At 50.7% G+C, this 23,217-nt stretch overlaps 1 protein-coding gene across 1 annotated transcript in view; it reads left to right on the forward strand.

Annotated features, from left to right (window-relative positions):
- The first annotated feature begins 990 nt into the window (after positions 1-990).
- PLEKHG2 (pleckstrin homology and RhoGEF domain containing G2) overlaps positions 991-23,217 on the forward strand; it is a 67,057-nt gene continuing 44,830 nt past the window's right edge. Inside the window, exons 1-3 of the mRNA XM_084814681.1 lie at positions 991-1,294; positions 20,248-20,316; positions 20,955-21,376. Coding sequence (XP_084670807.1) covers positions 20,268-20,316; positions 20,955-21,376 — 471 coding nt within the window. The 5' untranslated portion in view covers positions 991-1,294; positions 20,248-20,267. The remainder of the gene's footprint in view (positions 1,295-20,247; positions 20,317-20,954; positions 21,377-23,217) is intronic.

Genomic DNA, 23,217 nt, shown 5'->3' on the forward strand with positions numbered 1-23,217 from the left:
AAGGAACTTTTAGGGCTCACACTAAGACTCGAGAAAGTGGATTAGGGAGCCCAAAATTGTTTGGGCTACCTGTTTCCCATTCTGAATTTCAGCCCTGGAATATCTGAAAATAATAATAAAGAAGAGAGGGCCTCTGACCACAAGCAGAGAGCATTTCACTCCTCATAAACAGCAGCAAGTCCTCAAACATGCAGGATTGTGTGAACGTTTCTGGAGACTCTATTCATTCCAGGCAGTGCTTAATTTCAAAGAATTGGGGGGGGGTCAAGTCTGTCCTTCTCTGAACTGGCCTTTCATCCCTGACATGTCAGGGCAGGCGTGGTGGTTCTTCAGTGGAGAAGGTGAAGGGGGGGGGGGTGTTGCTGGAAGATGCACTTTGAACATGCTCAGAGAAGATCTTGTCATGTTTTTCCACACGTCCCAGGACTTAGCTGTGGCAGCAAAATAAATCCATGCGTGTAGCCCCAGCCAGACCAGCAGTACCCCAGCAAACTGTTTAAAGATCTGTCTGCCGGAGGGACCGATTGCTCACTTTGGCTGGAAGCCGAGGTTTAAATCCCAGCTTGCAATCTGGGAGAACGGGGGCGGGGGTGGGGAATGAATCGGATTGTATTTGATTTTTGTCTTTGATCAGAAAAAGTGGAGCAGGTTCCTAAATACGGAGAGCAAGGAGTTAAAAGCCCCCCCCCCCGCGGCAGGAGCATCTGCCTACGAACAGGAAACTCTCCCGCAGAACTGAGTGTGAGAGAATTCTTCTCCCTCCTCCTCCCCTGCTTGTAACATTTCCCCTTTCCATCCATTTGCTTGTTCTTATCCCCCCTCCCCACCTCTGCCCGCCCCCTTTCTCTTTCTCCCCCCCCCTTCCATCCCCGAGTCTCTCCCTCCGATCTGCTGCTCGTCTTGTCTCCGCGGCTACATTTTTACCTCTTCGCCCCCGCCCCGGAAAGGAAGGGGAAACTCTGCAAGCTCCGAGCCCGCGAGCCGCGGAGGGGGGCTCGCGAAGCCCCTTCCCCGCCAGCTTTGGCTGGGAAGACGCGCTGGGGGCGCGGGGGGGGGGAGAAGGAGAGATCCGGCGATACAGACCTGGGATTTGCCGCGGGCTGGCGTTCAGACCCGACCGCTCCTCTCGCCGCCCAGATGCTGGCTGGCGTCGCCCCCGGGAGGAGGGCAGCGATGAAGGCGGCTCGGGCCGGGGGCCGGGGCGCTCCATTCTGCTGACTCCCACCCGCCAGCGCCGGGCTCGCTAAGGGCGCGAGGAGGCGCCAAGATTTCTGCCCCAGCGCAATCTGGACGGGTGAGTTCATTGATCCGTTTCAGAAATGCCCGATCCACATTTTCCAGGGCCTAATCCAAGCCGGGTTCTACAGACCGAACCCGCGCATTGCTTACTCAGAAGGAAGCCCCCCTGAGGTCGACAGAGCTGACTTGCGAGTAAGCGTGCGCAGGACCGTAGCCTCCGCTGGAGGGGTCCAGTTTTAATCCTGGCACAGATGAGTGATGAAACAGAGAAGTTTTAGAGCATATCCAGAACGCTGTTCACTCTCTCTCACGCACGCACGCACGCACGCACGCTACACCTCTGGGCTTCATTAGGGCAAAAGAGCTTCCAGATCAAAGACTGTGTCTTCCACGTAGATTCAAAGTCTTGGACCTCCCTTTTTTCTTATTATTTTAAACAAAACGACGGTCGGACATTTCCAGCAATAGCTTGGAGTGGACGAACTCAACTGGAACATCATGGCTTGGGCTGCTAGAGTTTTGGTCTCAGACCTGGTGAGGAAAAGGCACTCTGCACATGCTCCAAGAAGCATGCAGCTGGCTGTGGCACATTGCCAGGGACAGGGCAGGGACAGACTGTCAGGGCCATGCACCCCGGGAAAAATGTGAGAAAGGGTTGTAAAACATACTGGGCGCCAGTGTGGTGGCTGTGCTGTGCCTTGGGACGGAGGGCTGTTCCTCACAGGAAGAGCCCCTCCTGGGACATATTCCTGGGCCACAGGGCTTTAATCCTCAATATTGCTTCATTTCTGGGGCCAGGACACCACCAGACTGCCTTGACGTCACATTCCCTTCCTCTAGAAGCTCATAACCTTTCACCGCAGATTTCTGAGGTCTGGCTTTTGTTAGCCCACTGGTAGGGAAACAGCACTCTGCACACAGTCAGAGGCACCCTGTTGCTACCTCCTGTATTCCAAAGCTGAGCTTTGCTGCTGGAAATGGATTCTGGGGTTGAGCTTAACTCTTGGCCCTGAGAAAGGATTTTGAAGGATGGTACCTCTCCCCATTCAATTCCATTTACATCAGTGTACCCCTCAGGTTGGGTTAGTTTCTCTGCAACAGTTTTTGTCTACAATCCTCTGCATAGTAGCTGCAAGGAGGTTCCATTGAACTCAGCGGGGCTTACTTCTGAGCAATGGTTGGGGCTGTTGAATTTCCCAGCTGTTCTTGCCATCGGAGTGGTGGTGAAAAGGCAGATTTTTGCATTCGCATACATGCCTCTAGGTCAAGCGGGGTTTCTGATCCATGTTTCATGCTCTTGAATACAAAACCGAGGGATCCGTCATTTTTTTCTGGATTAATTAATCCTTTGAGCATTACACCAGGGTCATGACCCTCCATTTCCGATGGAGCACTTACTCCAAGGGGCAAGTGTGAAGTACTGACACTCCCACGTTGCTCCTTCGTTTCCCATGGGAGCATCCGGTTAAAAAATCAGATGAAAAGGGCCTAGTGTTATCACCCTGGGCTTGGATTTTGGCCTCTACACGGGCAGAGATTAGGTGCACCTTAAATAATGATGGGGGGTATCATTTTTGGACTTTGTACAGGAAGTAGGAGGATTGGCTCATTGGTTTGGCTGAACCTCCAAGAATCCATTCTAGGGAAGTCCCTGAAGATCCGTGGCTTGTAAGGTTGCTAGGCTGTGTGTTGTTGTTGCTGTTGTTTTAATGACGGGAATGGGGAGATCGAGTACCTAAAAGGGCGCTTGGGATCAGTTTCTAGGATTGAACAGCGAGTGGGAAAGTCTCTAGTTTGGAACAATCCTGACAATGGGAAAAGGACTCTGTTCAAGGCACTGGGTGTGGAAAGTCATTCTTCATTTGGGGGATTTTCAATGGAGGGAGAAAAAAGCATCGTGTGTCCGTATATATAGAGGGTGGAGAATACGCTATAGGAAATTGTTATTTGTCAATCAGCTGCGTGTGTGTGTGTGGTCTTTCTGGCTTGGTTGGGGTCTGCATTGTAAAGGCGATTACATTTGAGCGAGTGGAGGGGGTGGAAAGAGAAAGAGGGATCTGGAAACAAAAGGGACAAGAAAATGGCTTGTTTCTGGAGTTAAGGAAGGGGTGTGGAGCGAAGAGGAAGTGGGCTAGGAAGGGTGTGGCAAAACCTGGAATTTGGAGGGGCGGTTTACAACTGGTGCTGGGTAGGAAGCTGAGAGGAGTGAGACAGCCTCCCATTCTCCTTCTGTCTCCATCCTGCCCACCCAGCTTGCCCTCCTGTCACCACGTTCTGTGTCTCAGTCAGTACATGCAGCCTGTGCACATTTACTCAGAAGTCTGTGTGCGTAGGATTGCAGCCTTAATTTTCAACATGAGTTTACAGGAATTTGCACCTGCTGGGGATGCCTTGCTGAACCACTTCCCCTAACACTGGGTAGTACAGAGTGAGCCGTGGCACTCCGTGTGTACCTAGAGGCATTCATCTTCGTCCAGAATCAAATGTTGAATGTCTAAAGGTGCTACCTGCTTGGAAGTTGCATACTGTAACACGGATGTCCCACCATTTCCTCACCCTGCAATCCGAGATGTGCAGGCACTGGCTATATTTACTCAGTGTAAGGAAGAGGCCCTCTGTACATCCTCACACACACACACACACACACACACACCCTTAATTGATAATTCAGCTCTAAGCCCCATCAGCTCAAACAGGTTTTGAGCTCTAGTGAGCTCAGAGTTGCTCAATTTACTTGCCAGTGGGGGTTGGTGGCTTCGATGTCACTCCAGATTTCAGTCAGAACCAGTCACAACTCTAAAGGAGCTATCCAACATGTTCTGCACCTTGGACAGCTCCTTTAGAGTTCTGACTGAAACCCAGAGTGTATTCACTGCCCCACTGACATTGGAGCCACCAGCCTCCACTGCTCCTTGCTGGAGCTGGGCTGACAGGCACAAAAGAGCGGAACCTCCAGGTGGAGGGAAAGTATACCTCTGAATACCAGATGCTGTAAATAGATGACAGACGAGGACTGCCACCTTCATGACTTCCTTGTGAGCTTCTGCAGTCATCTGGCTGGCAATGTAGGAAGCTGAACGCTGGACTAGCTGGGCCTGGATGTGATCGAGCAAGATGGAAGAATAAAGAGAAGCCAGGATGCAGGCGCTAGGAAAATGAGAGCATGGCAGTTGGCAGGAAATAATCCTCAAAGCTATGTATTACTATCATTAGGGATGTATGAGGAATTCGTTTCAGTTGGTTTTTGATCAGGATTTACCCAGTTCATACCTTCCGGACCAAAAGGGACTTGGATGCAATCTGCCATCAAAGTCCGGACATTTCCGAACTTGCAGTGTGATTCGCGGATCAACAAAAAAGAGTTCTGTGGTATGTGTACGTTTGAAAAACATGCATTAAAAATGCGTACTTTTGAAAGATGCACACAAAGACGCTTTAATCAATGGAAGAAGAATGAGTACATTTCAAATATACGCACAATTGATGCGTACATTTGGAACGATGCGCAAAAAATATGCATGGATTTTCATGCGGAAAGAAAAAAACCAAGCTCACCATCTGATACAGACTCAAGTTGGAACAAGCTTTAAGATGGAATTCGGAGAACTTTGGCGAACTTGAGTTTTGCTGATTCCCACATCCCTCGTCGTCGTCCTCCTCTTCCTATTGTTGTTGTTGTTATTATTAAAACATAAACCTGGATGTAGTTTCAGAATTAACTGTTGCTTCCTTTAGACCTGTTGGCATCTGGTTTGTGTAACAGCTGCTGCAGATCTGTGGTGCTGCCATGGACGTTGTGGTCAGGCTAGCAAAACTGGGCTGCAAAACAAATTGTTGACTTGGCCGGCACAGGCTGCATTTTTGCTCATTTCATCGGCAGCCTTTGGGTTGTGAAGCACAACTGGCACCTTACCTTGCGACACCCAGAACATCATTCCTTGGCTGAGCCATGTGCGAAACCTCAGGTTGGCAGAGGGCCTGCCTCCTGCCTCCCCGAACAATGATGTGTTCAGGAGTGCCCCCTTGCCTCCTCCAGTGGTTAATGTCTAGCCGCCACCTCCCCCCAAATGGGTCTCAAAGGCAATGCTGTCTGATGTGGAAGACCAACTCTCTGGTCCCAAATACCAGCTGCGGTTACTTAATGGTGGAAGAAAATGTACTTTGTACATGCTTAGAGGTGTTTTTTTCCAGAATTTAAAAACAGATCCTGGGGCTGAGGTCTGGCTCAACTTAAACGCTGGGGAGATGGATGCAGCAGAGAGAGGAGAAGGATTGGCTTCTTGGAGCACATCACCTGCATTGCGCTGAGAGTTTCCTGTGTGTTCCAAAACAGGCCAGGTTCGTCCCAGGTTGCGCCTTCTTTGCAACAGCGGCCCAGTGCAGAAGGAAAGGGGAGCTCTTGCCTTGTGAAATCTGTCTTCAAAATCTTTTTTCTTCCCCCAGCGATGACACCATCTGTGAGCTGCTGTCGGCCTTCTTCTTCCTTGAGCAGTGGAAACTCCAGGGCAGAGTGCTGGCATAGGAGACTTAGGTGGCGGTCTTCTTTTTTAAGGAACAGGTTGGGATAGAAAAATAAGGACGTCACAGCCAGTGTAGGACCCAAAGCTAGAATCTGAACAGCTCTTAGATTCCTCCCCGCCCCACAATAAACAACCTTTGACCCATCAATCTTTCCACATCATACTTTGGCTAGCAACAGGAGACTCACGTTTTAAAAGCTTATAGTAGGTGTCCATCTTTTTCCTTCTCTTGCTGTGTCTGTCTTTTCTTCCTGCTGGACTTTCTCCCTCTCTCTTCTTCCCTCCCCCCTAAGGGTGTGGACATCCCCAGTTCAAATTTCACCACGGCCATAAGCTCAGCAGATGAGATGTCTCTCTCTTTCTCAGCCTGCATCCCATGTCTGCAGTCAGGGGATGCTAATAATTCTGGCTTACTTTTACAGGGCTTTTGCAGGGATTATGTGTTTATATTTGTTTGTTTATTATTACACTTACCTCCCTCCTTTTTTTCCTCTTTCAAGGAACCCAGTGAGGCTTACATGATCCCTTTTCTCTCCACTTTATCCTCACAACAACCCTGTGAGGTAGGTTAGGCTGAGAGTTGGTGACTGGCCCAAAGTCACCCAGTGAGCTTCATGGCTGAGTGGGGCCTAGAACCTGCATCTCCCCAGCTCAACGTTCTAACCACTACATCACCTGGGATCACATGTTGCATGACTGCTAAGTGTTATTAGGTCAGTCATGGCCTCTGTCAATGGCTTTGGACCAGTCACAGTCCCCATCCAGTTCTCACTCTCTAAAGTCGGGATCGTTGTGAGCTACCTCCATTAAATGGCCCACTTCAGTGCTTTAGAAATTTGGCGTAACTCCTTCAGTCCTCCAGGACAGCAAGAGTTGGCTAGACTGTCCCTTATCAGCTCCATCGTGGCTGTGGAGGCTGCTGCGGGAGTACTGATCCCAGGGAGGAGAACGCTGGGCAAACGGAGACTGGTTTTTTTTGTATTAGCAGCAGCCAATGCATCACAACACAATCTAAGGCATTACTGCAGAAGCAGATGCAGTTTCCCCAGGAATGCCCTCTACGTTTGGTCAGGGGGCCCTCCACAGCCCCCAGGAAGAAAGTGGAGACTTGACGTCATCCCCTGTCTGTTGAGGGGGCGTTCGTCACCCCACCCCTCTCCTGCTCCTGTTTAGAGAAGTGAAGCCACAGACATCTTAGCTGCTGTGCAACTCTCCTGCTGGGAGGCCATATGAACAAAAGGGAGGGGAAGATCCCAGCTGGCCAGCCGGAGTAAATGTTTATGGAGCTGGATCAAAGGGGGACGCAATCCAGCTGCCAGCCCTGGCCCGCTCCCTCCTCCAGCCTCACCCACCGGCCTGCCTTTGGTGGCACCGAAGCCAAGGATGGCTCAGGCTGGCCCACTGCAGAAAATCCAAACACGACTCTTGTTATTTATGGAGCCCCACCTGTGTGCAAGAGGACCAGTCTCTGCCCCGTGGGGCTTACGATGCAAAATCCAACAGAAGGGAGACAGTGGGGGGACTGGGAAAGAAATGGATGTGGGGGAGGGGTTACATAGGGGAAGAATATGCATTTTTTTCAGTGACCTGTATCTAGGCTTAGTGACAGCGGAGTAAGGAGATTATGGGATGAGCCAAAGGCTTCATGGAAAAGGGGAGTTTTGAGGAAGGACTTGAATAATGGGAGAGTTATAAAATATGAGGATGGTAATACTTGACCTACTTTTTAGGGTTGTCCTAAGGAGGATTAAGAATGTATGTGAAGCACTTTGAACCCACCAAAGCTCTCTCTATAAATGCTACTAAAAAGTAGTAATACTAATAATAACAATAATAAAAAGTATTATTACTATTATTATTTCCTGATCTTTTGTTTGCATTTGGAAACAAAATAATGCCATCTCCTTCTTATTACTCTGCCCACGGAAATACAGCCTCTTAGAAGGTGCAAGCTGGAAGACTTTTTAACTGCCCTCACCAAGGGTCTGTGGGTTGAAAAGGTCAAGGCTGGTGCACATGGGCCCATTTGTCACTTGATGACTGCAACCTCAAGGGGCAGCTTGCCTGTGTGAATCAAAAAATCATAGAGTTGGAAGGGACCTCAAAAGTCATCTATTCCACCCCCACAATCCACTTCTACAGCATCCCTGACAGGTGGGCCAGCTATGCTCTGCATAGAACCCCAAAGGAAGCTGCAGACAGAAGAGGCACAGATTGTGAAACCAGAGATAAAACTTCCACATTGCCTCCAGTGTGATGCTTTCCCCGTGCTTAAGCCATGGGTGGACCCCCAGGTGTTCCCAATGCAACAGAAATGTCCGTTTGCATAATCCGGTGGCACATCACCCTTTCTCCAGAGGGGTGGAAAGAAGACACGTTTACACGTTGCGCCCACTCTGTGCCTCTTTCCAGATGTTGAGGGGGCCTGGGACAAGATGCTGGATTAAGCAGATCTTGGGCAAACTGCCCAGAAGAAGATACATACGTAGAGCAGAGACAGCCCAAAGCTGCCCAGACGGCATTCTGGTGAAATGAGCAAGGGAGCACGAGAGCTTCCCAGGGGAAGGCTTAGCAAGCCGATTAGTCAGTGCCTTCCACAGCCTCTTTTGCCCAGAGCAAGTTAACCAGGCACGCATCAGATGCCGTCTGTGGGCGTTAGCTGCACCAATGATGGGACTGCTGAAGAAGACACTCCCTGGGATTTCATAGCCTCCAGGCCATTTAGGGCTTTAAAAGATCCAAACCAGCACCTTGGATTGTGCCCAGAAGGAAAGTGGTCACTGGTGAACTTCCTAAACACCGGGTGCCACAGGGTCCCCGAGCGAGTCTCACCCAAAAGCGCAGCTGCCCCATGCTGGAATCTGGGCCAGCAGAGGCACCCTACGAACCGCGCGTGACACAGCAGCCAAGGCCAGAGGCTCCCAGGGCCTGCAAAAACAACCAAGAGTGCTGTGGCACCGACACAGAGGTGCCGCAAGACCCTCTGCTGGTTTTGCTGCCATGGGGCTTCACACAGCCGCCACTCTGGAAACTCTTGGAAAGCACGCAAGGGGCTGACGGTGCTCAGAAAGCATCCAGAAAAAGGAGGAAGCTGACGAACCAGAGAACACCAAAAGAAGAACAGTCCTGGACAGGAGTCATTTGGGTATCAAAAGGCAGCGCCATCGAGTCCAGCACTGGACTCGATGGCCTTGTAGGCCCCTTCCAACCCTACTATTCTATGATTCTATGGCCAGGGCCAGGAGAGCTCCAGAGCTGCCCCTTAAGTGGGGGCGGGAGCCCCAGCGGCACCTCTGGATTTGAGTTTCTGTATTCACCGTCGCCCACTCCATGGGACGCTTAGGCCACCATCCACAAAAGATCTGGGTCAATCCAGAAGCTTCAGCGCTGATGTTAAAAAGCATGTTTTTTTAAAAAATGCAAGGCAGTAGATTCAGGTGCAGGAGAGAGAAACTGTGTCCAACTTTCTGGGGGCCCTTCTTGGTCTCTGGATGCACATCCTCCACCTGGTCAACTGTTTGCATTGACCATGCAGACATGAGCCCAGAACCTCTTTATTTACTTACTGTAATTTTATCCTGCTTTTCAGACTCGTATTACATAAGAACCAAGGGTCCATCAAGTCCAGCACTCTGTTCAGCCGTTGGCCAACCAGCTGCCCACGGAGAGCCACAGGCAGGACATGAGTGCAACAGCACCCTCCTGCCCATGTTCCCCAGCAACAGGCAGACTGCCTCTGATACTGGAGGTAGCATAGGGGCATCAGGACTAGCAGCTGTGGATAGCCTTCTCCTCCAGGGATTTGTCCAACCCCCTTTTAAAGCCATCCAAAGTGGTGACAATCACTTCGTTTTGTGGTAGTGAATTCCATAGTTCAGCTCTGTGCTGTGTGAAGATGCCCTTTATCTCCCACCAATCGGCTTCATGGGACGACCCCATCGGGTTCTAGGATCCCGAGAGTACTGTCTCCCAAAGCAGCTCACATACATAAAAAAAATGTGGGAGAGACCCTGGCATCAGGCTTACAAACTAAAATGACAAGGTGCACAAGGGAAGGGGAGGGGAAAGGAAGGGGAGGGACACCCTTTTTTTGCAGCCAGAACAAGGAGGCGACAAGAACAAGAAGCAGGCGTTTAAAAGCCCCTCGCGCCAGCCAGTTCTTCCCTGGCCAGGGTTCTTGCTTGAATCACAGCCGGTGGCTATTCGGACCAGAGCGTTTCTTCCCCTTCCTTCAGAAGTTCCAGGGCTACAGGCAGTTGGAGATGAGTGTTCTTTCTGGCAGGGTGGGAGAAGCGAGCTCCCTGCAGCTTCTCCTTCTCTGGCTGATGGATGGGCCAAGTTGGTTTCCCCCTTAGCGTGATGCAGTGGAGGCGAGTGGCTCCAATGTCAGTGGGGCAGTGAATCCACTCCAGGTTTCGGTCAGAACCAGTCAGAACTCTGGAGTGCACCTTGGAGAGCTCTGTAGGAGTTCTGACTGGTTCTGACCGAAACCCGGAGCAGATGCACCACCCCACTGACATCAGAGCCACCCGCCTGCACTGGCTTGATGGTGTTCCTGGGGAGCAGAGCCCCTGCAGGTCTCTTGTGCTTTAAGGGAGCGCAAATTCCTTCTTCTGGAGCTTTTAATTGCCTGGAAGCGTCACGGTTGCCTCTTTGATTCCGGCGGTGGCAGCTCCATCGTGCCCCCGTATTTCTGACATGTTGATTTGGCAAGCCGTCTCGAGGGACCAGCTGCCTCGCTGCCTCCCGGGTTCCGGAATGTAGCATTTGCCCAACACACGCCAGATGGGAGTTTGAAAAGCAAACCTCCGGCTCTTTGCACGTTTCACACCCTGTCCGCCCCCCCCCCCCCCCGCTGCCTTCAGAGGGTGCTGTTGTCTTTTAAAGTGCACTCATCAGATTCCATTGTTAGTGGAATTAACTTCATGCCAAGGCTGAGTTACCGCCTGAACTGACGGAAGGATCTCCCTATCCAAAAAAGCATAGGTACCTATCAGCGGAGGCTGGTGGCGCTGATGTCAGTGGGGCAGTGCGTCCACTCTGGGTTCCAGACAGAACCAGTCAGAAAGCACCTTGGGGAGCTCCTTTAGAGTTCTGACTGGTTCTGGCTGAAACCCGGAGCAGATTTATCATTGCACTGACATCCATGCCACCAGCTTCCCCTGACTGCAATCTCGTATAGGGTCATTCATGCTGCTGGGGAACCTTATTTTTATTTATTTATTACATTTCTCTACTGCCCAATAACCGAAGTTCTTAACCGTAAGCAATAGATGAAACAACTGTTTCAGTATATCCTCACCAGCCATGCCTGGTATATCCTCACCAGTATACCCTCACCAGCCTCCTGGCAGGATACTCCATCGCCCCGCCCCACCCCTTGGCTTTTCTTTTCCAACTTATACTCATTCCATGGCTACTGAGCATGCTCAGTGCTCATTGGGCTGTTTGGGGGGGATCCCCCTTGGTGCACCCCCCCCCCACAAAGATATTTGCAAACCACAGGATTCCCCTGAGCCTGTTGATACCTCCCTCTTGTTTCCCTCTGGGGCTGCTTTGGTTCCATTTCCATCGGCACTCACCACCCAAGTTTGCTGGTAGAGGGCAATTTTGCTGTAGTTTATATATTGCGCTGTAACATAGCTGTGGCCTATCAGCAGTTGCCCTGGAGTTCCTTTTCCCCTCAGAGAGCCAGTAGCTGAGCTGCTGTAATGCCATGAAGTGTCTGTACTGCTCTAACTGCTCTGAGTGCAAGTGACAACAACAGAATGCTGACAAAAACAGGGCAGTGTCAGAGCTTTTCTGCACAGGGCTGTTGATCGCTGCACCTACTTTCGCTTTCGTTGCAGAATTGAGCTCCGAGCTTGACCCAAAAGGCTTCTCCTTTCCTGCTTTTCTGCCACATAACTTCTAGGTGGTGCTGTGCTATAGCAGAATATTGCAATTACTCAAGTGGGTAATTTTCTTTTGCTTTCAGAAATAATGCCCTATTTTCCCGGCTGTAAACCCCCCCTGGGAAAGTAGTCTTAAAAAAACAGAAGTGAAACTGGAGCATCATGACGTCGTCTATAGATCCTGTAAACAATTATGAGTAAGGAATCAGAGTGCACAATAAATGCCTCATGGAGAAGAGCTCTCAGTAAAACAAAACAGGAAGGTTCGTTTTTGACTGTGGGGAAGAACCTCTCACAGAGCATGGAAACATGAAGGATGTTGTGGTATTTGTGGGAGATGAAGTCAGAAATGGGGAGGATGAGAGTTAAGAAAATGAGCAGGAAGAGATCCCAAGAGATAAGGGAACTAAAGATCTGTTTTCCATGTTGGGGAAAAATAGGGAACTCCTGATGTGTGCATGGAGGTACAATTTGTTTATTTTATATAAATCACTAATCTGCTGCGTTTCCCATACTCGGAACAGCTGACATGACAGCAAGATAAAACGTAAGAAGAGCAGTGCTGGATCAGACCAAATGTCTGTGTCTTCCAGCATTCTCTTAGCACAGTGGCCAACTCATGAAACATCACAGGCAACTCTGGCCGCTAGTGCTCAGTTAAAAGTAATGCATCATGTAAATCCTGGATCATCTTTTTCCACAATCATTTTGGCTTTGGCGTAGAGGGAATATTCTACTTTAGATGAAGAAAGAAGCCTCGAGAGACGCTACCAGTGAATGGCTGGGTGCTGGCTAGCTTCTTTCGTTACGGAAGCGGCTCTGAGACTCCAGGGCCTTCACTGCATGGATCGACAACGCAGCTTTGTATCTGCGAAAGGACGACATTCTCAACATGCTCCATATAAGGCTGTCTTCTTGACAATTCCCTTCCCATTTTAAAATAAGTGTTTTAGAGGAGGGGGGCTCCTTGCCTCAAAGCCAGCCCTGCTTTGTGATCCTCAAAGCAGTGGAGGCTGGTGGCTCCGATGTCAGTGGGGCAGGAGAGCACCTTTGGAGTTCAGAGTGAAACCCAGTGCGGATTCACCACCCCACTGACATCGGAACCACCAGCCTCCACTGTCCCAAAGTCAGACAGACTGACATGACTTCCAGATCCACTTGCAGATGGCCCCAAATGACCCTTTTTATGGTCACAATTGTCTGAATGGACGGGGCGATCTCTTGAGTTCTTCTGTTTCTGTTTTTTAGCTACTGCGTTAATTTTAGCTGAACCCGCCTGGGTGCAGCGGCCCATGATTTATGCCGGGACACCAGTAGCACAGGAGGCTGAGGGTTCAGTAGTGACTTTGGAGACTCAGGTTTTTGTCTGTTGTGAGCACCGCCCCCCCCCCCAATGAATCAAGGACCAATTTGGACCAGCAAATCGATGCTTGCAGCCCGTATCACAGCTACGTTTCCAGGGCTCTGAAATGCCCCCTCCTTCAACCTGCAGCAAGCAGGAGAAGGGTGAGTGTCTGGCCGGTGTTGCTGGGTCTGTCCCCTCCGGCTGAGATGAATTGAGGGAAATGGAAGCCAGTTGGTGGATCAAAGCCCTCTCCTCTTTCTCCCCAGCCTGGCTCCTGCCGGCCTGTCACCAGCAGCAGCGCTGCCAGACTTCCTCGTCTCCAGTGCCAGCTTCCTCCAGGCCTGTCTCGACCGGAGCTAGTGGAAGGGAGACTGCTGGGCCAGCCTCCTCCATCAGATTTGGCGCTCCCATTGCCCCTCGCTGGATGGGTCTGGGCACAGTCAGGCTAACGTGAGCTCCCTAGGGCGGTTCGCCTGGCGCCTACGTTGTTCTCCTTCTGGCCCCAGGTGAAGGCCTTTTCATCCTCCCAGTATGTTAGCATTGTAGCTTCCTAGCCATTTAGCGCTGGTGCTTTAAATCTGTATTTTAAATCTCTGCATTGCTGCTAGGTTTTATTCTGGTTGTACTGTTATATTGTGGTTTTAAGCTTTCATATTTTATATTGTTTTATCCTGCACTCTGTGGTTTTAATTTTTGTGAACCACACAGAGAGCTTCAGCTATGGGGCAGTATAGAAATGAAATGAAATAAACAAACAAACAAAGATCCCAGATGTGCAGCAGGGGTGTTGAAGTTCAGGCCTGCAGGGCAAATCTGGCCCGCCTCGGGGGAAAGTCCTGCCTTCAGAGGTCCCCCAGAGACCCACACCCTCTTCCTCATTCACCACCCATCGTTTGATGGTTTCCCGGCTTTTGCATATTTTTCACCCATTTTAAAAGCTTGAAATGCCTCTCCTGGGGCTTCGTTCCTGGCAGGAAGAGCTTGAGGCTAAAATAGGCTGGTATTTTGGGTATTGTGACCCCGCAGAAAGAGGTGTGGAGCCCCTGATGTGCAGCCTCTAGCACAAGATAAAGACCTTGCCAGGAACACAGTTTGTGGCCTCATAGAACACCTGCCTGAACAGCACCCTTACTTCCTTCACATCCCTCCTCAAACACACCTTTTTCACGAATGTTTTGGCACAGCCCTGTAGATTCCATTCCCTCCAGTAGCTCAGCCTAAGCACATGCAACTGAAGCAACAGAATGTTCATTTTGCTTCCTTGTTTATCCCTGCCGTCATTTCTCTCCCCTTCCTCTGTTTCCCCTGTGTCAAATTTTTGATTGTAATCTCCTTGGGGCAGGGACCTGGACTTTTACATTCTGTAAAGTGCCATGTACACTGATGTACTATTATTATTATTATTATTATTTATATAGCACCTTGTTGATTTGTTCCTTGAGGCTCCCTAAACAAGGGCGCTGGCTGTTAGAATAAGCAAGATAGGCTTTGCCAGAGCTCCTTTACAAGAGGTACTACGTTAAAGCAGAGCACCTTGCAACAGTGCAGTTCTTCTGCAAGCAAATTCCCGTAACCTATGAAATATCAGCATAATTAACTTTGCTAGGGCTCTGGTAGATTAAAGCAGAGCTCCTTCCGAGAACTCTGCTCCTCTGAAAGCAAACTTCCTTGTAAAATAAGCAGGATAGGCTCAGAAGCTGGATTAGAAAGCTCCTTGCAAGAATTCCGCTCCTCTGCAGCCCGGTCATCAAAATGCATTAACATCAGAAACATAAGCTTTGCAAACGAAGAACTGAAGAGTGTACGCCCCCTCCCCAAATTTAATTGTACTTCTTTCGCTAAAATATAGCTGCTATGTTTCTGCTTTTAACATATGTTTAGAAATTCGTTTTGCATTCCTGCCATATTTTCCGAGTTAACCTTAATAGGGGCTGGAGCCTGCTTACCTCTTTTGTTTTTTCAGATGTTGGACATATGTGGGTGGTAACGGGAAGGGATCCCATCTCACCTTAGGGTGGGCTCTATCTTAGTGTCCTATTGAATATGTGGTCGATTCAGCCATATGGCTCACTGGTGACTTTGGGCCCGTATTATTATTATTATTGTAGTAGCAGTAATTAATAAATACAACCCACTGCATCCCAAGGGCTCAGAACAGGTCATGCTACTAAGACAATAACCAAATAATTGTTAATCGTGATTTATTAAACATATAGGGTTGTCAGTCTGCATGATGGTTTGCAGAGTACAGATCTCTGCCCTGAGGAACATACAGTCTAAAACCGAACACAGGGGAAACAACCAAGCAAACAAATAAAACATCTATAAATTTCTAAACTATTAAAATGCTCTATCGATTTAAAAGGATCTCATACCTGCTTAGCCCCAGCCATTAAAAGACAACCCAAGCAGGAACACATTGCAGCGTTTTCAGGAGATTCCCGAACGCGGGTTTTGGCGAGTCTGCAGTGGAAGAGCCACATCTCCACGTGGGGTGTGCGATTCAGGCGTTCCAGTGCTCCTGGGTTGTACATGTCTTTTTTCCTGTATCTGGGACAAAACGTGTCCTTTCCCAGCCTCCTGCTAGCCAACAACTACACCTGGGGTTGCCAGCTGGCCCCCCAAAAGGCCTGCCCTGCCACTGTGGCTTCAACAGCTGCTTCTGTTGCATGCATGAGCAGGGCGATGATTTCATGGAGCAAAGATGAAATGTTGGTGGAGTGCTGCAGGTGAGACAGCTGCCCAAGATCCAACCACAGGGGGGAGTTCAAAAGCTGGCTGTCCTGCACCAGCTCTCTCCGCAGCCACCCCGTCCTTTCCCCTCTGCTACCTGGACTTGCTAAACCCAGAAACGGGTGTGCTGCTGTCACCCACACCTGGTTGTGCCGGCTCCCCACCCCCTCGAGCAGGCCTCCTGGCCGCTTTGCGCAATGGGCTGTGAAGGCAAAGGGAAGCAGTTTGCTTGCAAAGCGCAGTGCTCTCACTTCTGTCCAAGAGCAAAGCACAAGCTGAAAGCGGACAGGAACACCGGAGTGGACGGCGTTTGCGCTAACTTTGCATGGATGGAGTCTGCCCCGGGATGGAGTTGGTAGGGTAGCGACGGCCACCAACCTGGATGGCTTTTAAAGGGGACTGGACATTGATGGAGGATGGTTGGGTTGGTTCAGTTGTCATCCCTGCCACATAGTCAGGAACTATCGGCTCAGTGGCAGGGGTGTGTGTTTTCAAAGTCGTTAAGGGCACAGTCCTATGCAGGTTTAGACAGAAAAATGGTCCTACAACTCCCAGCTGGCTGGGGCATGGTGGCAGTTGTAGGACTTTTTTCTGTCTAAATGTGCGTAGGATTGCACCCTAAATGAAATTGTGCATCTGGCTTCACTCCCCTTCCCCAACCGGGCACCCGCCAGATGTATTGTACTACATATCCCAGCATCTGCATTGTGCATAGGAGTTGTAGTCCAACATATCTGGAGGGCACCAGGTTGGGGAAGGCTGCCTTTATAACAAGGGAGTGGCCAGTGTGTCCTGAGCTGTGAGGAAGTCTTCCCAGGAACAAATTTGTAATATCTAAAAAAAATAATATATCGTTAGAAAAAGATGTACTGGGGCTCCAGCTTGTCCAGAAACAGCACCCTCTGGCCGAGTAGACTCATGTCCCAATCCCAAAGGTGCGTGGGAGGGCAGCGATGACGCACTCATGCTGTCTGCATATGCTCAGAGTGAGATGCTCTCTTTTTGGTCATTGCTTCATCTCTTCCAGCACTGAACTCTTGTTTTGGAAATGGGTTCCAGAGCTGCGTTCGAAAGTCAGCTGGGCCCTGGGCTTAAATGCTGCCCTCCAGTAAATGACCCAAGTGGTCCCTAATAAAAAGAATAAATATATCATGGAATACTATCACATGGATTGTACACAAATTAAGTCTTGACAGAAGTGAGTGGAGAGGGGATTGGTCTCCAGTTCCATAGTGTCCGTAGCCTCTTCCTTCATCCAGTCCTTCTCTTTGGTTCTGTTTACAAGCACCAGCTTTCCTTCCATGTTCTGCGCCCCCTGCCCTTCCCTGCGGCATGGTTAAAACTTCTCATATGGTAGGGGGGCGGGGGGGGGCTCTGCTTTTTTCCCTGACCTGCCACCTCTCTTGAATGAATTCATTGTTTCCCAGACGGAGCAACCTTTTGCCCTCCCCGCTCCAGGATAGAGTGACACATCCCGTTCGTTTACCCGACGACCCGCTATGGTTTTTACAAGACTTCCAGGGGGACAGGGCCAAAAGAAAGGCCTTTGTGTGGGGAGGACCAGTGAGCAGATCCAAGGAGCTGGCTGTTTAGTCAAGAACCACTGGTGAGAGAGAGAGAGAGAGAGAGAGAGAGAGAGAGAGAGAGCAGCTGGGCGTTCGCCCCGGTTGACAAAGCCCATAAGAACTTCCGATGTGTGATGCAAGGGTCCCTCTTGGTCAAAACACCAGAATTACCACACTGCATCAGGCTAAAGGTCTGTCTAACCCAACATCCTGCTTCCTGCTATTTGCCCCCAACATTAAGTTCTGTTTAGCCATCATGGCTAACAGACAGTGGCGTACTGGTAAATTTAGACGTGCAGGAGCTCGCCACGACAGTCCCCGTCACTGCACCCCCAGGGAGGGTCCAAAATTGCAGGCAGTGGGGTTGACCCATATCAACAAACCAGTTCTAGGAGTTTTCCCCTGCAAGGAGCAGGCCTTTTGTAAAGCCAGTGGGTCTTAATTGCCCTGCTAAGACTGAGCTGCCCCCAAATACTTTACATTACAGCAAGGAACAATACATTGTTGCTGGGAAAATTCATTCCCCCCCAGCTACTGTGAGGATTGCAGCTAAGCTCAGAGGGAACAGGGAGTCCTCAGAGGGTGGCAGATGACATCAGTGCCCCTGCTGATAAAAGCATCCTGGCACCGCGTCCCTGCAAGCCCTGGTTCCACTACACCACTGCTAATAGATCTCTTTTCCCATGCATGTTTTTTGAAAGCCGTCTCTGGGCCAAACTTTTCGAGAGCCCTCTAAAGGGTTAAGCCTGCCAGTTTCCCTCTCCATGGCTAACAGCAGCTCCAGGGATCCTGATCTGGACTGGTGGGCCTCATGGCACAGGGGGAAGGGCGAGAAATCACTAGAAATGTGCGAATCAGCAAAGCGTGAGATCGTCGAGGTTTCCGAATTCTACCTGGAAGCTCATTCTGACTTGTGTCTGTATCAACTTGGAAGTATTGGGTTTTTTTTCTTATCACACGAGAATCCGTGCATATTTTCATGCACATTTTCCCACATGTACGCATCCATTGTGAGCATTTTTAAAATGCACACATTTGTATCCCATTGATTAAAGCATGTTTTGTGTGCATTTTTCAAAAGAACGCATTTTTCATATGCATTTTTCAAATGTCTGCATTTTTTGAGTAGTTTCTCTTTGTGTTCTGCAAATAGCATCGCAAGCCCAGCAATGTATGGACAGTTAGTTAGTTAGTTAGTTAGTTAATTTATTAATCACCCATCTGGCTGGTCACACAGCCACTCTGGGTGATGTACAAAGTATATAATTGAACAGTTTAAAACAATAAAATTGTTTATTTTATAAATTGTACAATAAAAAATTGTACAATAAAAACATCATTTTCTAAAATACCCTAACCCACCCCAAATGACTGCCTGAACAACCATGTTTTTAATGCGCAGCAGAAGCTCATTAAAGAGGGGGCATGGCGGACTTCAACCGCAGATGGCATTAAGGTCCACAGGTTGTTCTGAGAAAGGGCGTTAAACACAGAATTGCTGGAGAAATGGCTGTCTTGCTGTTGTTACTTTTGTTTTTTGCTGCTCAGGTCTTAAGCTTCTCCATGGTGTATCTAGCAGAAATTTGGGCCCAGGCTGCGTCTTACTGGGTGGTTTCTGTCATATACTCATGTACCAGTCCGATGATGTACCACAGGCCTCCAACACCTGTTTTCAGAACTTTGCCATGGCATTTTCAAAAACAACTCCAGCCCTAGTCATGAGGGCTAGAAACTTTTTGAAGTGGAAGCCGTTTTTCTCACACTGTGAACGGGAGCTTTGCAGGCTGCACGAAAGTACGTTTGGGGGCTGGATAGGAGAGAAAAGTTGTCCGTTCCAGGCACAGACAGTAGACCAGTGCCTGGGAGAAACGTCAGGGCCCTGCGTCCTCCGTTGATGCCTTTGGGAAGCAGTGCACCCTCTGTGTTCCTGCAACCAGCCTGCTGAGCGTTCACATCTTCCCCTTCCCATTGCTGTTATGGCACTAGCTTCCTCGGCCCCTCGCAGCAGCAGTCACCAAGCCGATTCTGGTTCACTGGTCGTCCGCTGTTGGGGTTGACATGCACACGCGGGTCGCGCCTGGACCTAGGCTGGGTCAACAACGCCGCCGCCATTTCCTTTTTCCTTTAGGTGTTGAACCTCTTTCAACCCTAAGGAGACGTTAAATTTCAGACAAGCTCTCGGAGGCTGCATTCCAGTGGCAGGCGGGGCCTAAAGCAAAAGGGGTGGTGCCAAAGGCAAAGGGGCAGGGCCATATGCCAAATATACCAGCATGTTTTAGCTTTCAAAAGGAAGAAGAAGAAAGATGACCTTCAGTTCACCAGCATTGCAATGTCTGTCGATTTAATAACAGTTTATCCATGATGGCTTCCCCAAGAGCAGCCTGCCCCAACCTGGTGCCTGGGGCATGCTGGGAGTTGTAGTCCAACACAACTGGAGGGCACCAGGTTGGGGCAGGCTGCCCGAGAGCACCTTGGCAATTGTCATTTGCCAACAGTGCTTTGCGAGGTATCTGTAGCTGCTACCGACACCCATCCTCCTTTCTGTACTCTTTGGAGTGCCAGCTGAAAATGCCTGGGCCTTTTCAAAGGCTTTTTAAGGGCTTTTCAATGCTTTTGGAGAATTCTGTAACTGACATTTTAAAGGCCGGCGTGTCAGTTTTCCTGTGCTGACTAATCTCCTTGATTTACTCTTTGCTGCCTAATGTTTTTGTGGTCTGTTTCAGCTTTCCCCAACCTGGTGCCCTCCAGGTGGCTGGGGAGGATGGGAATTGCAGTCCCACCACATCTGGAGCCCACCAGATAGAGGAAGGCTGCTCTATTTGTTTTTTGTTTTTCTGGTTTGGGGGTCTTGTTTTTAATATCTAATTGTAAGCTGCCCAGAGAACTCTGGTCTGGGGCAGCACATAAATCAGCCAATCAATCAATAAACCATTCCATCCTTTGCAGGACAGGTGCCAAAGACCACATCATCATGCCCGAGGGAGCCCGCAGGGGCAGCACCAAGAAAGGAGGCAAGTCAGGTCAGTGTTTTCCCACCCCCACCGCCAAACCCCCAAAGACAAGAAAGCCACCAATATCGTGTTCGGAGCTTGCACAGCTCCCGTACCCATAACAGATTTCGGTGCGCCTGTGTGTGAAACGTGGCCCAGCAGGAAGCCCTCCAATTCGGAAGGTTTGAATCTGGTTTCAGTTTTGAAGTTTGCTGGCCAGTTTTTGTCAACCCTTTCTTCCACCTCCCCCCACCCCGCACACACACCCCTCCTGCAAGCTGCAATGCTTTAGATGTAAGCTTGAGATGGGGGGAGGGAGCGGGAGACCGGAGAAGGTGCGCGGCCCTTTCTTTGCACACTGCCTCCTCCCAGAATGCATTGCATGAGAAACCACAGCTTCAAAAGGTGAGAAAAAGCCACAAAAGGATGTCGAAGAGGGAGGGAAGCGGGGTTTAAAGAACAGAAAGAGCGGGGAGGGCTGAAGCAGAAGGTGAGGCGGGGGGGAGCGATCAGCACAGCCGCCCCTGTAGAATTGGTTCTTCGGCTGTGAAGCCGAATACTGCCAGAGATGTGTGGGATGGGTGTCCTTGTTGGAACGAGTGGGTGAATTTATTGCAGAACCTGTTGGTCTCCCCGCCCCCCTCGTCTCCTCCTCTGCCCCCCCCCAGCAGCACCCAGGCCTTCGTCCGTCTCCTCGCTGGGTGGGATCGGCTCCGACATGGCATCCGACCCCATCTTGGGCAGCTGTACGTCTGTGAACACCGTGTGTTCGGACAGCGACCGCCCCATCAGCCTCAGCTCCTCGGCCTCCTCGGCCTCCCTGCAGGACAGCCAGAGTGCTTTCGGCAGCAGCAGCGGGCTGGGGGGCTGCGCCCCGTCCTACCCCCACCAAAATGGCAGCGACATCAGCCTGGATCTCATGCCGGTGGCCCTTCTGGGTGGGCCGGGAGGAGCCCCGCGGGGCAGCATGGCGCCCTGCGGCTGGTCGGCCAGGGGACGCCGGATGAAGCTTTCCCACCTGGACTGGGTGGTGCTGGAGATCGTGGAAACCGAGCAGACCTACGTCAGGGACCTCCGGAGTATCGTGGAGGTAAGGCGGGAAGGGCCGCGTGAGAGGCGTGCGTGTCTGTGGCTGGCTTGTGTCTCTGAATCCTGACCTCCCTCCCTCCCTCCCTCCCTCCCTCCCTCCCTCCACGGAGCATGTCTTTCTCCCCATTGATATCCGCACACCAACCCTGCGAGGCAGGCAAGGTTGAAAGACAGTTAGGTTTAGCGGCGTGGCTGAGGGGGATTTGAACCCGGATCGACTCCGGCATGCTGCTCACGCCACACTGGCCTGATGGTGCTGCTCCCACAAAGCCAGCGGGCGGCGATGCTGCGCAGGCCTCGTTTTCTGTGCTGGAATCCACAGTCTTGGGAAAAGGGCTATTTTTGTTTCCCAACCATTCGGTGTGCATGTGCCATTTCAGAAGAGCGAGAGTTAACGCCTGCAGTAAGACTTGTCCCGTTCGCGCCAGTCAGATGCGCCCCCCTCCCTCGGCGGGGTTTGAAATCCAGCATTTGCTTCTCAGTCTGCAGCAGTGTCATAAATTAGTCGGGCAGCTCTTGGTTTTCATACTTGAGAAAGGACGAACAGATGGTTCCCGTTTTCCAGTCCACTCGCGAGGTTTGCTGAGTTTTGCTGTGGCGGGGTTCTGCAACCGCAGTGTGCCTCTGAATACCCGCTCCTGTAAACAACCAGAGAGGCCTGATGGTTGCCTCCGCAGGCCCTCCTGGTGGGCTTCCTGAAGGCATCTGGCTGTCCACTGTCGGAAACTGGATGCTAGCCGAAATGGACCTTTGCCCTCAGCCAGCAGGGATCTTCCTAAATTCTTCAGCTGAGGACTGGGCTGCATGTTTTCCTCAGTGGCCTTACAGTTAGCAGCAGCAGCACAGCCAAATTTAGTTTAAAGGTCCGATTGTGTGTCAGTTCACGCAAGCCCTGTGCTCATGTGCGTGTGCTTCTTTTCGAGCTGGGGTGGTGAGCGGAGAGGCTCTGATCCAGCCTCCCGCAACCTGCCCCCCCCAATGACTGTGCTGGCTGAGGATGATGGGAATTATAGCCCAACAGACCTAGAGGGCCCAGGTTGGAGGAGGCTGCTTAGCTATGCTGGCTGAGGATGACAGAAGCTGGAGTCCAACATATCCAGTGGGCACCAGGTTGGGAAAGGCTGCTGTTCTCTCTGCACCCAACTTCTCCACACACAGCAGCACTGTATCTGTAGTCAGCCTTTAACTCCGCAACCCCTGAGGATGGAAAGAACGGTCAGGCAGGGGAGGCTGGTGGCTCCGAGGTCAGCGGGGCGGTGACCTGCTCTGGGTTTCAGCCAGAGCCAGTCCGAACCCTAAAGGAGCTCTCCACCTTGGAGAGCTCCTTTAGAGTTCGGACTGGCTCTGGCTGAAACACGGAACAGATTAATCACCCCACTGGTCTTGAAGCCACCAGCCTCTGCTGCTGTCAGGGAAAGTCCTCCGCCCTTTTTCTCCCTTCCGGCCCGCTCTGCCAGTCCGGCCTTCCCTGCTGTTAGAATTCCTGGAATTCTTTGGTCTCTCCGGGGACCACAGAGCAGGAAGGCAAAGCAGACTGGGCTCTGTCTGGCCGGAGCGATGGCATCTCGTTCTTCTGCTTCTCTAAAATAGGCCCTGCCAGGCCACCCTATCCTCGTCCATGCCCCCTGAACCTTGACCTGTTCCTCTGATAGGTACACTTCAGCCATGCCCCTGTCTCCCAATTTCACATCTGCAGAATTATTTCGTTTTCGTCTCACCTTTCTTTCCAGGAGCGTAGAGTAGCAGTGTGTACCGCCTACATTCACAAAAACCCTGTGAGGAAGGTTAAGCAATGAGTGAGTGAATGGCCCTTGGTGGCAGAGCAGGGAGTTGAACATGTCT

Source organism: Heloderma suspectum, chromosome 10 (assembly GCF_057233095.1).
Source record: "Heloderma suspectum isolate Gila_16-S chromosome 10, 16-S_ref, whole genome shotgun sequence".
Lineage (NCBI taxonomy): Eukaryota > Metazoa > Chordata > Lepidosauria > Squamata > Helodermatidae > Heloderma > Heloderma suspectum.